This window comes from Notechis scutatus, chromosome 3, assembly GCF_049901735.1.
Source record: "Notechis scutatus isolate UNSWTSFEM ecotype Mainland chromosome 3, rNotScu1.2, whole genome shotgun sequence".
In the NCBI taxonomy this organism is placed as follows: domain Eukaryota; kingdom Metazoa; phylum Chordata; class Lepidosauria; order Squamata; family Elapidae; genus Notechis; species Notechis scutatus.
The window spans coordinates 172780893-172796451 of record NC_142011.1 but is presented as its reverse complement, the minus strand read 5'-3'; the positions used below and the strand labels follow the sequence as shown (position 1 = coordinate 172796451).

The following is a 15559-nucleotide window of genomic DNA, read 5'->3' as shown; positions in this document are numbered from 1 at the left end:
GCTAAATAAACAGTTGTAAGCTGAGAACTACCTATACAAGCATAAAGGGCAAAAATAAAGCCTTTTTAATCTACCCAACTTATATATGTGTGTGTGTGGAACAAAAATAATATTCTAATATAATTCTAACTACCACAGCATGTTTTAAAACTAATGAAGAGTTCCAAAGATGATGTAAACATTTATGATTTATGGTCATAATAATATACAAATAGATTTTTAAAGATCCCTCTATACCTGTTTCAACTTCTACTCTTCTAAAAACATAACACAGCTTGATGCCATACTGCAGCTGTTTTTTATGTAAATATACGGTAGCTATTGTGTTTTCAAACAGAACTATTCACATTGATGCACAAGTAAACTTTTAAAATAAATTTTAAAAAGTAGCATAGAAAATATTCAGGTGATTATGATTCCTAGGCTTTTATTATATAGTACTAATAAGTAACATGTAAACACAGCCATGAGAGCATACAAACTGAAACCATGAATAAACGTTTTATTTCCCAAAGTATTTTGAACTGAAAAAATAGCAGACTATTATATTCAGAATTGGGAACAAACAAAATCTGAGAAACTGAATATATGCTTGCTAAAACAAGAATAATGTTTATTTAGCTAGTGAATCACTTAAGAGGAATAAATTTTCACTTTCATGATAGCAATCTTTTCAGGCTTGCAAACACCCAGAAATAGGAATTAAAGATTTTAAGTGTTGTTATAAAGGTCATAAAAAGTCTGATTTAGACTGAGGTACATGTACTCAAAATTGAGATTGAGTGTAGCAAACATACAGTTCCTCAGACGAACACACTTCTTCTGGTATACATGTTATTGGGGGGGGGGAGGGGGGGAGAAGAAGAAATGTGCATTAACTGGTGCGGCCCACCAAGCTGCATATATTAATATTCTCTACACCAAACAGTTTGAAACAAGGGAAATGACATTCTAATATAATTTCATGTTATAATTCTTTTGGCTAAACTGTAGCTCAAAGTTGCTTTGCCATATTAAAAGTTTACTACAATAATTTTCACATGAACATTTAGACTTGAATTTTACTCCAGGACTAAATATGGCATGATTTTGCTTTAAATTCTGCTGAATAGCTAAAAAAAACCTGACAATTAAAAAAACTACATCAAAGAAAAATAAATTGAAGCAATGTGAATCTCACATCATTGAACCACTTATGATGGTTAATTGTTAGTATTTAACAAATTCAAAGAGTTAATGAATCCTTGCATTCGTTCCATCTCCTGTGCCTTAGCTAGGATGCATAATTACAAAAGACAGCAGATACTGGTAAAAGCTTCAGGACAGAAAGTGCTTGACGAAGTTACAGTTCTCAAGTGTGTTTGGTGAGAGAGTATAAGGGCAGATGCACTGATGAGAACCATTACAAGAAGAGTCATTTGTGTTAAAGTGTTCAAAGATGTCACCTTAAGCAGGAACAAAGCTTTAATAACGTCTTCTTAGACATATTAGGCATTTCCAGAGTCTACATCATTAGTGTTGTAATTCTAGCAGGATCATCTCCATATAGTTATTGTTTGTTTCTATTCCTCTCCTGCAGGACAGAAAAAAAAAGGAAAACCATTAAAGCATTGTCATAAAATACTTAAGTTCTATGCAGTGAAGGATACCACCAACTCTTCAATTATAAGTGATTCATAAAAACAAAATGTAACCTTTATCAAAACATGGTAAAAAAATCATTTCTCAACCATAAGTTTGAACTTACATTAGTTGTTTAGAAAATTCTACATAGTATTTTAAGAAAAATGAGCATGCCATAGTATTTTATCAAAGCCATAAACACTCTCATAGTAATTTATATTTTATATCTCTTTAATTTTCTGTATAGGCCTAAGACCATGATGGTATTTATTATTATAAGTGTTATTCATCAAAGTAGGACCATGAATCATATGATGAATAGAATATTTATTGATGTTCTTTTTCAACTTAAACAGAAAGTCAGAGTACAAGGAAAAACCCTTTGCTATAACCATTAATTTTAATCTGAATCCTTAAAATAGCAAAATCATCTTAATTATGTTAATAGTCTGATTCTTTTTGGGTGAAGGGGACTTTTAAATTCAGACATTATTTTTTTCATATAACACAGTGGCTCAACCAATCCAATATAAGGTTGCATATTTTAACCAAAGGTACTTCTCTTTCTATTAATGTTAAGAGTCTACTCTAAGGTAGACTTTTGTCCTTCATCAGGTAATGTGGAAGTTATTGCGGTTGGGTCCAGCTTGAATATCTGAAGCAAATTTGAGTTCATTAGGTGTCGGGCTTCAACAACACTGCTGCCAAAATGAAGCCCAACACATAGTCACATTCTCCAGATTGGGGTGAGTGATCCTTCCTGACGACCCCGGGTTGATGACAGCTGACGACACCAAACGCAACCTCTTTCCCCCGTCGGGTGTAACCAACGCTACCGACGAAACAAAGCTTGATACGTCATCATAGCCACCGGTCAGGAGACTAATGGATCATCTGTTCGGCATGACCGGCTGCAGGGTTGCCTTGTCAACTGTTCGGCGTTTTGCAACTCTCTTAGCAAGACACCTCTCTCTTTTTTTTCAACGCGCCCAGCCGGGGAACATTTCGAAATATAGTATCGGCTGGTCGGCGTGTCATATGGGGGATTGGGGTAGAGAGAGACCCGGGGTAAAGGTGTTATCTGGGGGCTTTTGCACCATAGGTGGATGACGGATGTTGGGTAGTTATCAGGGACAGGTGTTAGCTAATGATTGAGGGTGGAAAGGGATTATAAAGCACTGAGAGGCAGACACTCTCAGCGCTGGCTTTGCTCCGACTTACCGTTTGTTGCTGCTGTTGGAGGAAGCCAAAATAAACACACATTGCTACACCAGGACTGTGAATAGTGTTTTATTGAACCAATTTCAGCAACCTCCCGTGGGAGCTGACATTAGGCCTGAGGAAATGGACACTGTCCTTGGGGTTATTATGCACCACTTCTGTGTTAGATCCATGTTCCTCTTGGTTGGTTACAACCTCCAGAGAGGGGACATGTGGTTGGGTTCTGGCAGTAGTTAATTTCTCTTTGAGGGAGGTGGGTAGTTCTGCTGTCTCAAGGGGCCATCACTAGACCAAACCGCAGCAAGATTATTTATTGTATACACAAAGATGGAAAGATCTGGCAATACCTACAGTTGAGGAGTGGTTGGCGAAGATGATAAAAACTTGTTGAGATGGCCAATTTGATCTGTTTGATTAGAGAAAAGATAATACCTATCTTTATTGCAGATTGAAAATCCCTTATGGACTTTTGTGTTATCTATGTTTTTGAATAGATTATAGAAAGAAAAGAGGCAAGATGTAAGCTTAGAAAAGAGGGAAATCTACAATTATACTTATAACTGCTTTAAAGAAAATAGAAAATCACTATTTTATATCTTTTTTCCACACTTTTGTGTATTTTCTTTTTGCATGTTAGCTTTCTTTATTTGTTCTTTTTCTTACTCTATTTGTATTAAAACTTTCAAAAAATTATATTAAAAGGGAGGGTGTATTTAAACCCTACACATTCTGAATTATTTTTGTCTAGTTTTCATACTTCACTTTCTAGGGAAGGTTGTACAGAAAGTGGTTATCGGGGATGGGATCTGACTGGTATAACTACCGGTTCTGTCTATTAGTGTTGCGCGCATGCGCGAGTGCAATTTACAACCTGCTGAGCTGCCCGGACAGCTGAGCAGCACTGTGTGCAAGTGCGCAGCGGTTGGAAAAGCCCTTTTTTCCAGCTTTTTCAACTGCAGCTGTGTCGTGCAAAGCAGCTGCAGTTGAAAAAGCAGGAAATAAAGGACAGGTAAGAGCCCGGGCAGGGGAGTGGGCCACAACAGCAGCAGACATAGAACTCTTCGGAGCAACTGGTTCTACAGAGGTGGACAGAACCGGTAGAAACCCACTTCTGGTGGTCATCCTAGTAGTTCAGAGGAGATGGAAGATGTTGGTTCTCTTCCTTCCTCCAGGGTCAGTCTCAGTTGATATTGGTAGGAGGAAAAGATCCAGTGGTGGTGGTCCCTCCTTTGTGGAACACCTCAGGGTTCAGATACCATCTCTTCTCTTGTTTAACATCTATGAAACTGGATGAGGTCACCGGACAGTTTCGGATGAGCTTTATATCTCTATCCGAGGATGACTAGGTAGTGCCATGGAAGCTCTGTCTCAGGGCCTGGAAGATGTGGCGGTCTGGATGGGACACAACAGGCTTCAGCTTAATTCAAGTAAGACTGAATAGCTCTGATATTTTGGATCTCCTAGTTGGATCTCCTTCCATCTTTGGTTCTGTGCCAAAGGGGGGGGGGGGTTCTCCTGGACTCACAGTTCCTGCTTGAAGAGGAGTCAGCCATGGTTAACAGGGCCTTTGCACAGCTTAAAGGTCATTATTAGTTGCACACATTCCTGCACCAGAGATGTGGCTGCCCATGGTCACTCATGCTGTTTTTATCTCCAGATTGGACTACTACAATGTGTTTAATGTGGGACTGCCTTTGAAGAATATTTGGAAGATTCAACTGGTACAAAATGCAACATCACAGGCAGCTACTAGTATCAGTTACTTGGCACATGTGATACCATTGCTCTGTAAGCTGCATCAGCTTCCAATGTGATCTTGCAATCCAAGGTTCTGGTTATCACCTTTAAAGCTCTTCATGCCTAAGGACTTAGGGTTACTTATGAGACCATCTCTTCCCAATTGTTTCCACTGTTTCTGTCTGAAGAATCTGTTGGCTCAAAATATTGTCAGCTATGTGGACCCCAGAAGGACAACCTTTTTGGCTGTGGCACCTGCCCTTTGGGAACTTGCCCTTTGGAACATCATTCCCCCTAAGATAGACAAAAATCCCCTGTTGGCTTTTTGTAAGGCCTTGAAAACTTGGATTTGCTCCTGAGCCTAGACTTCTGGGCATGGGTTAGAGCCTATCTCCTGGTCGTAATGATGATAACTTAAATCATGTCTGATTGCTAAGTGATATTATATAGTTTGTGGTTTTGTTTGTTTCATTGTAAGCTGTTTGTAAAGTGAGATAACCAATTATATCAATGGACTAAATAAATAAAAAGAACCAATTCAATCCCCAAATAAAGCTATTCAGCAAGGTAAGAGGGGACCAGGATCTATTCTGTGGTAAATGGAATTAGTCTATTAGATACAAATCCATGTTTTTCAGTTGCAAAGTTAACGGGGAAACTTCCAGAGACAAGCTTTGGGATTCCCTCTGTGATAAATACCACTTTGAAGTCTTTCTAATAGGGTAGTATGTTTCCTGTAGATACTGAATATCTAACAACATAATTCATAATATGAAGCACTGTCAAGAGTTTTTCATAACATTAATGTTTTTGGAGGGGAAAAAACCCTTCAATAGTAAATTCTATCCTAATACATGCTGCAAAAATACAGTAGGGAAACAAGTATGCTACTGTGTGAACATCTAATCCTATGTTCTATTTAAATATATGAAACATGGTTACAGAATGTCAAATAAAAATCGATATCTTCATATGGACGTTCACATAGTGCAATCTGTTTAGATTTATAATTTCAGTAGATCAACCAAATTTTATGTTACTTATTGCATAATTTACCCATATTGAACGTAAAACATAGTCAATACATAATTTTTCAGTAAACGTTGCCTAGATTGCAACTGTTAACCAAGTATCTAGTTGAAACCAATTTGTATTAAACATTTTTCAATCATGAATATGGGTTTATTTCAATTATATATACATATATATGGCGCTGTTAATTTTTTACTCAGCAACACAGATACAGACGATACCAAATATAAAATATTTTTAGATAGCAATTTAGAAGCTTATTAAAAGGTATATGTGTTAACAAATTGGGATTCAAAAGATGGCATTCTATAAAAAAGCTTCTCATTCCAAAAGGCCATTTGTGAGCTTGCAAAACAATGGGAAAAAGCAACTCCAATCTCATCCACGTATTCAGAAAAAACTATTTGCACAAGATTTCTTTTCAAGATCGGTTTTATTTTCTCAGAGCCCTGAATTCTTATTTTCATTATGCATCAAAATTATTCAGAGCACTTATCTGCAAACTGAAATACCTCATAGTTGGAAGGCAAAACAACCTCCTTCCCCTGTAGCCTCCTAAAATCTGGAAATGCAGGGATCATCTATGAAAATAAGGTACATGGAGAAGAAGGAATCCACAAAAATAATCAGTGATCTGCTCCTTATCTACAATGAGGAATTTCCTCTGCCAGTACAAGGACCCCTTTAATTCAGTATGTCAAATCTGGATTCAGTCTTTTTTTTTATTTACAACACAGTATTTAACATAACCAACTACAAAAAGTTCTGTTTCCACTACTAATAAACCAGACTGGTCAATTTTTCAAAAACAAATACATGATAACATGATTGGTTTGAACTTCAACAACTAAATATTTGTTTAAATTAACAAATAAAACACAGTATATATTCTACCTAATGCATATGGAAAGTGTCTAAAGAAAAGTAACAATTTAGTTAAAAGTTCAAGCTTTTATTAGGCTGTTCTAAAAATCTGGTAAAGAATAAAATACTTAATATTGTTAATTCATTTAGAATAGTAATAAGAATCCCAACTTAACAGTGGTTGGCTTTTACAATGATGATCTGCAATCACTGGTATCCATGAGGAGACAGCAAATCAAGACAGGCTTAATAGCAGTTGCAGCAGGATAATTGAAGTCCCTCTTTCTTTTGTCATGTATGCAATCCTGACACATACAAAAGAGAGCTTTGATCACACTGCTACTAGTATCATCTTGCCATTCTTGACTTCCCTCACTTCCCCTGTGAATAATGGTGTTCGGTAAAATAACTCCAGTTAATAACCATCAGCTTGTGAATAGCTACTATCAAGCCTTTCAACTGACAAATATAATTACAAGGCAATATAGGGTTTTTTCAGAACTTCTACTTGCTGTGACTATTTTTAGCTAAGAAATTGGGATACTTATCTTTTAAACTATACCTAGTTTAAGAGAATATCCCACTCTAATATTTTCCAGGTGTGCTTGATGTTCCAGATTTTCTTCCAAAAATGACCAGTCATAGCTAACTAAAATTTGTGAAACGTATTCCAGTTAAATATTTATCTAGTATTACCAAACTCAAAACTCATTTTTCCATCTAATGAATACAATATTTCTCAATAGGTTAGCTTATTATTGTTACTTTTCTACTTCACTACTTTTCAGTAGTAAACGGACTTACAGTAGTTAAAGCATTATGAAGTCTCAACAATTTCTCTATTATTTCTCTAATATTTTTCCAAGCTTTTAAAAGCATATAAAATGGAGGGGGAGGGGAAATACCAAGTTTGGCAAGAAGATTCAAGTCCTACCTGTGGCTTATATTCAAATTTCGTTCAAAGTTCCTAATGGACAACAATCCTTTACTCACTTTTCATTGCAAAACGCAATACAGAAAATTAAGTCTTGTTCTACACTAGCTTACAATGGTTACATCATGTAATAAGAACCAGCATTGGGTTGGACTTAATTAAGCACACACAATATAAGCTTTGGTTTAATCACACCAGAACTTATTTTATAAGGAATATTTCACAATGTAGCAATTAACATAAATGTGCAAATATTTAAACTATATCTTCAAAATTCAATTACACTACTTTATGCATACATAATTTACTAATAGTTTAATACTTTAAAATATTATACATATTTAGAAGATAGATCCACTAAATTGTTTATTTCTTATTCATTTTTTTACATGTTATCCATTCCCAAAGGGCTCCAGGTAGTTATAAATAACACTGAAGCACATTTAAAAATACAAAGGCAAGAAGATAAAATCTCAAAAATAAAAATTTCATACATCCATGAACCCGACCTTCAATTACAGTGTACCTTCCTCTTGTGCAAAATGGAATAGGTAGACCTTTACAAATTTCTAAAGGCCCAAAGCAACAAAGTGGGTCATATCTCTGTTGGGAAGGAGTTCCACAGCATAGGCTAGACCAGGCTTGTCCAACCCGTGGCGCGTGGGCCGCATGCGGCCCAGGTCGCTTCGTAATGCGGCCCAGTGTCCACCCCAACCTTCTGGCAAGAGCCAGCGAGGAGGAGGAGGAGAGGCAGGTGCAAGGCGAGCGCCACGCCAAGCAGCAACAGAAAAGGCGGGCGCCGCCTTTGCTGCTTCTGCCCCCACCGCCCCACCCCCAGCCCCCGCTTCTGTCCCCACCGCCGCCCCCCCACCCCGCCGCCGCCGCTGCTTCTGCCCGCCGCCGCTGCCGCTGCCCCCTGCCCCCCCGCCGCCCCCCACCCCACAAAATTTGGCCCTAAAATTAATAAAAAATAAATAATTTTTAATAAATAATAAATAATAAAAATGATTTATAATTTATTATATAATTTTTTATAATTATTTTATAATAATTTATTATATGTGCGGTCCAAACCAAATTTTCATCTTCTAATGTGGCCCAGGGAAGGTGAAAGGTTGGACACCCCTGGGCTAGACTATTCAAGACACCCATTTCCAAGGCTCCATCAGGTGACAATCTCATAGGGATGGGACTGGGAGGGAATATATTGTATTTCATCTGGTTTGATAGACAGATGAGTACAAGAAAAATCAGTACTCCAGGTAACCCGATCTGTAGTTATATAGGAGCTGCAGATGAAAACAACACCAGTTCTCTCTTAACGAATGGTTGTTCAGGAGCTGTTCAAAATTGTGAAAGCGCTGAACAGTTACAAACTGTGTCTAAAGTTATGACTATTGAGGCGTCCATGCAATCACATGATCAAAATTTGATTGCTTGTCAGTGAGCCTGCTCTTATAACCATGGGGATACTGCAATTCCCCCGCCACTTGCCTACCTCCCCATCTAGGCCACCTTGAAGAACTTGTCAGCAACCCCCAAGTATCTACTTCAGCCCTACTGTTGCCACTATTAAGGCCTAAAAAGACCACACCTCACTACCTCAAGGGCATGCAAGTCTTGCATCTTGGGGAAGGGTGTGATGTCCCTGCAGCCTAACACTTCCCAAAATCTGCCTCTTAACTTCAGATGGTATTCTCTTTTTGTAATAGGCCCTGGTAACAGCTACACCTTACACGAAGACTTTATTCTTGAAGCGGCTTCAGAGCATGCTCTTACATGGCCTCTGAACTATCCAAAACTGCAAGCAAGCACACCCTCATTCTTGTATGATTTTCAGAAGCTCCAGTCCAGAGGCTACACAAGAGCAAGACCATTTCTAGATGATCTGGAAGCCATATGAGACCATGCTCCATTCTCACACAGCTTCTGCAGCCTCTGAAAAATGCACAAGAACTGGACATGCTTTTGTGTGCTTTTTGGATGCTGCAGAGACCACACAAGGATGTGGTGTGCTGCCACATGGCCTCTGGATCTAATTTGCGGCCCAACTGTAAACAGAAGACCAGGAACCAATTGGCAACCAATGTAGTTCCAGAAACAAGTGTTATCGAAGTATACCAGCATATACCATCACTGCTGGGCCACCATATTCTGTATTAACTGTTGCCTCTGAATGCTCTACAACAGTAGCCCCCTGTAGACCCCCCTATATATAAGTAGGGCTTCTCAGTCTAGGAACGGTTGCAATCAGTTCAGAATATTTAACTGTGCAAAAGCTATGCTACTTGCATTTGCTCTTCAAGCCGCTGCTACTTGCTCTTCAAGCAAGAATTGTGAAGGTAGGAAAACTCCAAAATTCCCACGTTCAAGGAGGACACAGAGGATTCACTCACTCTAAAAGCCATCATCGGCAAGCATATCCAATGCAATTTACTTACTGTATCACAAAGTGAATCCTGACTACCAAGATATAAATAATCTATTTTCTCTAGGAGAAATTGTAAGATCACCACTTTTATCTAGGGGAAATAGGTATAGAGTAGGATTGAGCCAAAGTTTCTTGAATAGGAGGTATGCTACAACCATGTCCAGATCAAATTTTCTGCCATTTCACAGGAAGTCTTAACTACCAGGAGTAGGGTTCTTACTAAAAAGTGATGGAAATAACACTGCAGAGCAGGGGTGCCCAATTCAAGGCCTGCGGGCCTAATCTGGCCCGCAGGGTGCTTAGGTCTGGCCTGTGCGACCAACATAGAAACAGCAAAGGACTGGCCTGCGATGCCTCTGCCAGTGAAACGGAGCTCGGAAGGGCTGCGTTTTCACTGGCAGTGTTGCAGAAAGCCATCATAGTTGAAAATGGAGCTCACAAGGGCCAAGTGTGGTCCTCCCGTGCTCCGTTTTCACTGGCAGAGGGTTTCAGGAGGCCATCACAGCCAAAAATGGCACTCAGGAGCACATTTGTCAGGCCACCACAAACGCCACAAGTGACATCGCACTGGCCATGTCTATCCCAGCTCCCCAAGATCAAACACAACTCTGATGTGTCCCTCAATGAAATCGAGTTTGACACCCCTAGTGTACAGAATCTGCTTTCCCAGCGACATAAGCTCAAAAGTATCCCAGATCATTTCACAAGACTTCAATCACCTCTACTACCAGTGTGCCCTAGAAATCCAGCTTCTTTCAAATCTGAGAAATTTTGTCCACAAACCTGCAAGAATTTTCTTTTTAAATAAGACAGACTAAGAATTTTTTAATAACCTTTTAAATAGTCTTGGCTTACTGTCAAATAAATGAATACAGAAGTTCAGTCTTTTTAGAAACTAAAAGAAAAAAACTGTTTTTGTCTCCACAAAGACAAAGTGTTTTGATAATAAGCCATGTGTCTGAAGCAACATTCTTACTTGACAATAATCCAAGGAAGAACAAGTTAAATTCGGATGGCTAAGAGGCTTTAAATCCAAATCATAAGAAAGGCTTTTATTGCTTTACCCAGTTTGATTCCTTTAGCCTTCTCAGAACAATCCAAGAATGGAAAAACACAAGAGAACAGTTTTCTAACTCGCAAACATTGCCTCCAACTGGTGTGATTTCACCAGAACTCTTTGTTTCCTTCCATTTGCAAAACTAAATCTCAAGATTTTGTGTAATTCAAGACATTTAAAGGATGAAAATGGGCCTTAAGCATCTCAAAATTGTTTCCTTACTGCCTGCTGAATTCTGCCAGCGTGAACTCAGACTCCATTAATTACTTTAGTGAGCTGTAGATTGTCCGTTCCTGGTCTGCAATGAATTTGGAATTTGGACACAAACTGTTTTATTGATTTTTCTGATAAATTCTTATTTTGAATTATTTTTTAACCAGCAATAATGCTGGTAAAGGAATTATTTTTTTGCACACCTCAGTGTCTATTACAACTTAAATACTTTACATGAAGAACCTCATAACTATTAAATATTTAACCTTGCAGTTTATTAATAGAGATCTAAATTAAAATTAGGATATTTAAATTTTAATGCAGACAGTAACAAACATGTTATCCAGAATATTCGATAACTCTCACCTAAATCTGGTAAGGTGGTATTACATCTCGATTTCTATTAGTTACGATCAGAAGCAATGCCATTTTTAGTAATCAAGCTTCCAATCCAGGAAAAAATAGTATGATATCTTACCCTACGCATGGCTTCCTCCTCCTCTTGACGCTTTTCATAATGTGCAAAGTCATCAAAGATTGAGGTGGTATGCTTGAAAGTAGCAATTATTTTAAGCACTTGCTTGGCTTTTTCTAGGGGTACTTCTTGAGTGTCCCTTGAATTGGTAACTGGTTTGTTGTCATTATTTTCCAAGCGAATGTGCCGCAGCTGGTTGTTCGGAACGTCTTTAACAAAGATCCATTTAACATCAAACTTCCCCTTCCATTTATCCTGAGACCAGACTCCAGCATACGCATTGTAGTCCACCACCGACTTCATCTCAGCCACTCCACAGAAGTGTCCACTGCCATTCACACTGAAAAGTAAATAGAGTGGGCCTTTTCCATTCAGTGAACGATATGCAGCATCCAAGCGTTTATTACCATGTTCAGTACTACACCAGATAGAATATTTAATGGAACGATGTATATCATCCTCTGAATAGCTTTTGATTATAAACACGCGACCATTCTTCAGATTCCAGTCAAAGTCTTTGGGATTATAGTTGTTTATGGCCTTTAATTTCTCCAAAACTGGGTGTACTTCTACACCAGATGGTGAAGAGCTAACTGGTATAACACCTATACCATAGTTTTCATTTCCAGCTCCATTGCTCTGATTGAAGCCTACACCTCTATTGCGAGGAGCCACCCAGCGATTTTGCAGTTGTTGCTGCTGCTGCAGCTGATGAGGCTGAGCCTGTTGCTGAGGTCCTTGAGGCTGTTGTGACTGTGGCGGCGGCTGCTGTTGCTGCTGTTGCTGAGGCAGCTGGCTTTGCACCATAGGAGGTGGCTGAATTAAAGGCTGAGGCTGTTGAATTATAGTCTGAGGAGGCAGTACTGGTTGGGTTGGAGGAGCTTTTACCACCGACCCTTTGTCATCCCAAGTGCCAATATTCATGTTATGTTTTATAGGTGGTGGTGGTACCGCAGGGCCCCCAATTCCCACATTACCTTTAGGTTTAAGTTTTGGCTGAGGCTTAGCAGGCTTTCTTGCAATGGCAGCCCATGAGGTTGGTTTAGGTGCTGAACTGCTAACTGCAGGGACATTATTTGCTGCAATGCTCGTCATACCTGTACTGGTTAGAGCTGATCCAACTGTTTTTGTTACAGCAACTGTCATTTCACCACCAATTTTCAATCCAGTCATGCCTTGTTCAATGCTGCTAATTCCAGGTACCTTGCTTAAAGTATCATTGCCAAATCCAGCCTGTCCATCGGCTATAGCTCTACCGAGAGAGCTGGGTGGGTAGCCATAGCTGCTGCTATAAGCAGAGCTTTGGGTTGATTGCCCCTGAGATCCACTTGTCCCCCATGTAGAGAAATCTGCATTCCCAGGAAAAAAATTAAATCCGTGCTGACCAAGAAATGGAGGAGTATTCCCTAAAGCCCCAGGTTGACTGAATACACCATCGGGGATATAGTGGTGTTCACCATTGCTCATCTGCCCATAAGTTGTCAAGTATGGCATTGGAGGATCTCCAGCTGTGGACCATGCTGCTTCACCCAGAGAATATGGAAAACCAATGGAGGGAGCATAATAACTAGGCATGTATGGGTCTGACATTGGTGGATAGCTATTACTCTGCAGAAGAAGAAAAATAATAATTAACTTTTAATGCTGCATTTATAATAATCATTTGTTACAAATCTAAATTTAAGAATATTTAATACTATTCATGTCCAAAAATTTAAATATAGAAAAAATATTTTAACATTAAAAGACCTGGAATAAAACCAAATAAATAATAGTGGTTAATATAATCACTGAATAGTTTAAAACTGCTCCACAGTGGCACAATTTTAATTACACATAGATGGCTTTCTAAAGAAAGAACTTGCATATCTTCTGACACTGATGCGCCTCAAATCATCTAAAAATATTCCAGATGCCATTTTATTTTATTCCTCCTAACTGGGCTCCTGCCTTCTTCCTGTGGTTTTCTTCATCTTAAATCAGGCTATACACAAGAATCAAGATACTACTAAGTTCACTACGGAAAGACAGCAATAAGAGATCAAGGTATGGAACACCGTTTATTTCTTATCCTGAGGAGAAACAAAATTTGAGACTCCAAGAACATACATCAGTAAAATGCATAGGCAGGACAGAATTTTTTTCAAGCTTCATTGACCCACAAACTTCTGAATGTATGTACCCTGTTCTGTTCATTCAACCTAAATATTTTATTGTAGAATGGCACAAAGTATAAAACAAGCACAATCGTTTATTTTACCTGTTTTATTTTCAATATTTACCAACTTACAGGAAAACAAATTGGGAAAGGTAATATTTGTGTTAATCAGACATTTTTGAACCCATATGGCAGGGATTTGTATAAACTAAAAATTTGCTAAATCAACATTGACTGAAGTATAAATAATAAATAATCTCACCTATACACAGCTAGCTTGCTATCTATCTTAGGATGGAAGGAGCAATTTCAGGCCTAGACTATTCTTGTTCAATTGGAAATAATATGTAAGGCCATTTTATTGGACTACTCAAACTATCATATATAGACAGACAGCTAGCTTCTGTGGCGCAGTGGTTAGAGTGCAGTACTGCAAGCTACATCTATAGCCAGCTGCCTACAGTTTGGCAGTTCAAATCCCACCAGGCTCAAGATTGACTCAGCCTTCCATCCTTCTGAGGTGGGTAAAATGAGGACCCAGATTGTTGGGGACAATATGCTGACTCTGTAAACCGCTTAGAGAGGGCAGTAAAGCACTATAAAGCGGTATATAAGTTAAAGTGCTATTGCTATATATTAAAAACTATCATAGTGAATTTATGTATCTTGTTTTCTAGTGCAAATACGACGTGAAAATCACCCACTCCCTGAGCAGAAACACACATATAGTTGTCTCTTGTCACAAGCGCACATCAAAAGAACTTTTTTGCATTGAAAAAATTCAACATTATATTTTAACATTCCAACATTTTTCAGCTTAACTATGACTTTCACCAGGAAGACATTAAGCCAAAAGTTAATCACATACAACAAGACATGTGAAGTTCCCACAATGTCTGAAATGCTGTTATACCAAACCCTTGTGAGATAGCAGCATTGTTGCACAAGATTCCAGGTATGATTTCTAGTATCATTTAAAAATGGAGGAGGGGAACTGTGTCCAATAGATCTCGACAACACTGAAAATTAACTTTACAGTTGACCACTGCAGCATCCCTGTGGTCATCTGATCACCATGGGTTCTTCACAACCAATGGCTGTTTACCAGCATTGCAGTAATTATGTGATCACCATTTGGGGGCTTTACAGCTGGCTTCTGACAACCAGAGTTAAAAGAGACACCAATAGTAAAGTCGCAAGACATGGTCATGTGATGTCTCACTGAATGACATGTTGCTTAGCAACGAAATTGCCAATCCCAAATGTAAGGACTATCTGTATTACTGATACCATGCTATAAGTCCTGGTGAAGTTGGATACAAAAACTACTGACAGAAAACTTGGCTGCAATTTAAAGAGTGCCCACATATCACATCATCAGATGAAAATTCTAATTCTGTTTGTCAGAATTATCGAAATATTCTATCATATTAAATAACATTTAATTTGGCACTTGTTTAGTTTCAAAAGTCACTATAATAATTGTATATATTCTGCTTGTTATGATGCTCAACTAGCAATAATAAGCAATCAAACTGCAACCCCAAGCTGGAAACTACAGAAGGCAGTGGAGGCAATCACAGCAATGGTGTATCATTCACAATTATCTTGGTAGTTCCAAGGCCACTCAATTGGAGAAGACATCCAGAGGATAATGCCATCAAATTCTCTATTGTACACATATAGTTTTGCTCCTACTCTGCTTAAGCAAACCTGGATGAAAAAAACTTCCTTGACTTCTGCCACATTGAAACATCCAGAACCCCAGTAGAAGCAAATTAAGACTTTTTCAGGGAAAAACAAGGCCTTAAATT

General features: G+C 38.5%; 1 protein-coding gene across 4 annotated transcripts in view; it reads right to left on the bottom strand.

Moving 5' to 3' along the window:
- Positions 1-410: 410 nt before the first annotated feature.
- The window catches only part of YTHDF3 (YTH N6-methyladenosine RNA binding protein F3), a 22841-nt gene continuing 7692 nt past the window's right edge, over positions 411-15559 (bottom strand). For all 4 annotated transcript variants that reach the window (XM_087961784.1, XM_026692151.2, XM_087961785.1 and 1 more), the window contains 2 exons: positions 11591-13195; positions 411-1573 (listed from right to left, as the gene is read on the bottom strand). In XM_087961784.1, coding sequence (XP_087817910.1) covers positions 1550-1573; positions 11591-13195 — 1629 coding nt within the window. In that variant the 3' untranslated portion in view covers positions 411-1549. The remainder of the gene's footprint in view (positions 1574-11590; positions 13196-15559) is intronic.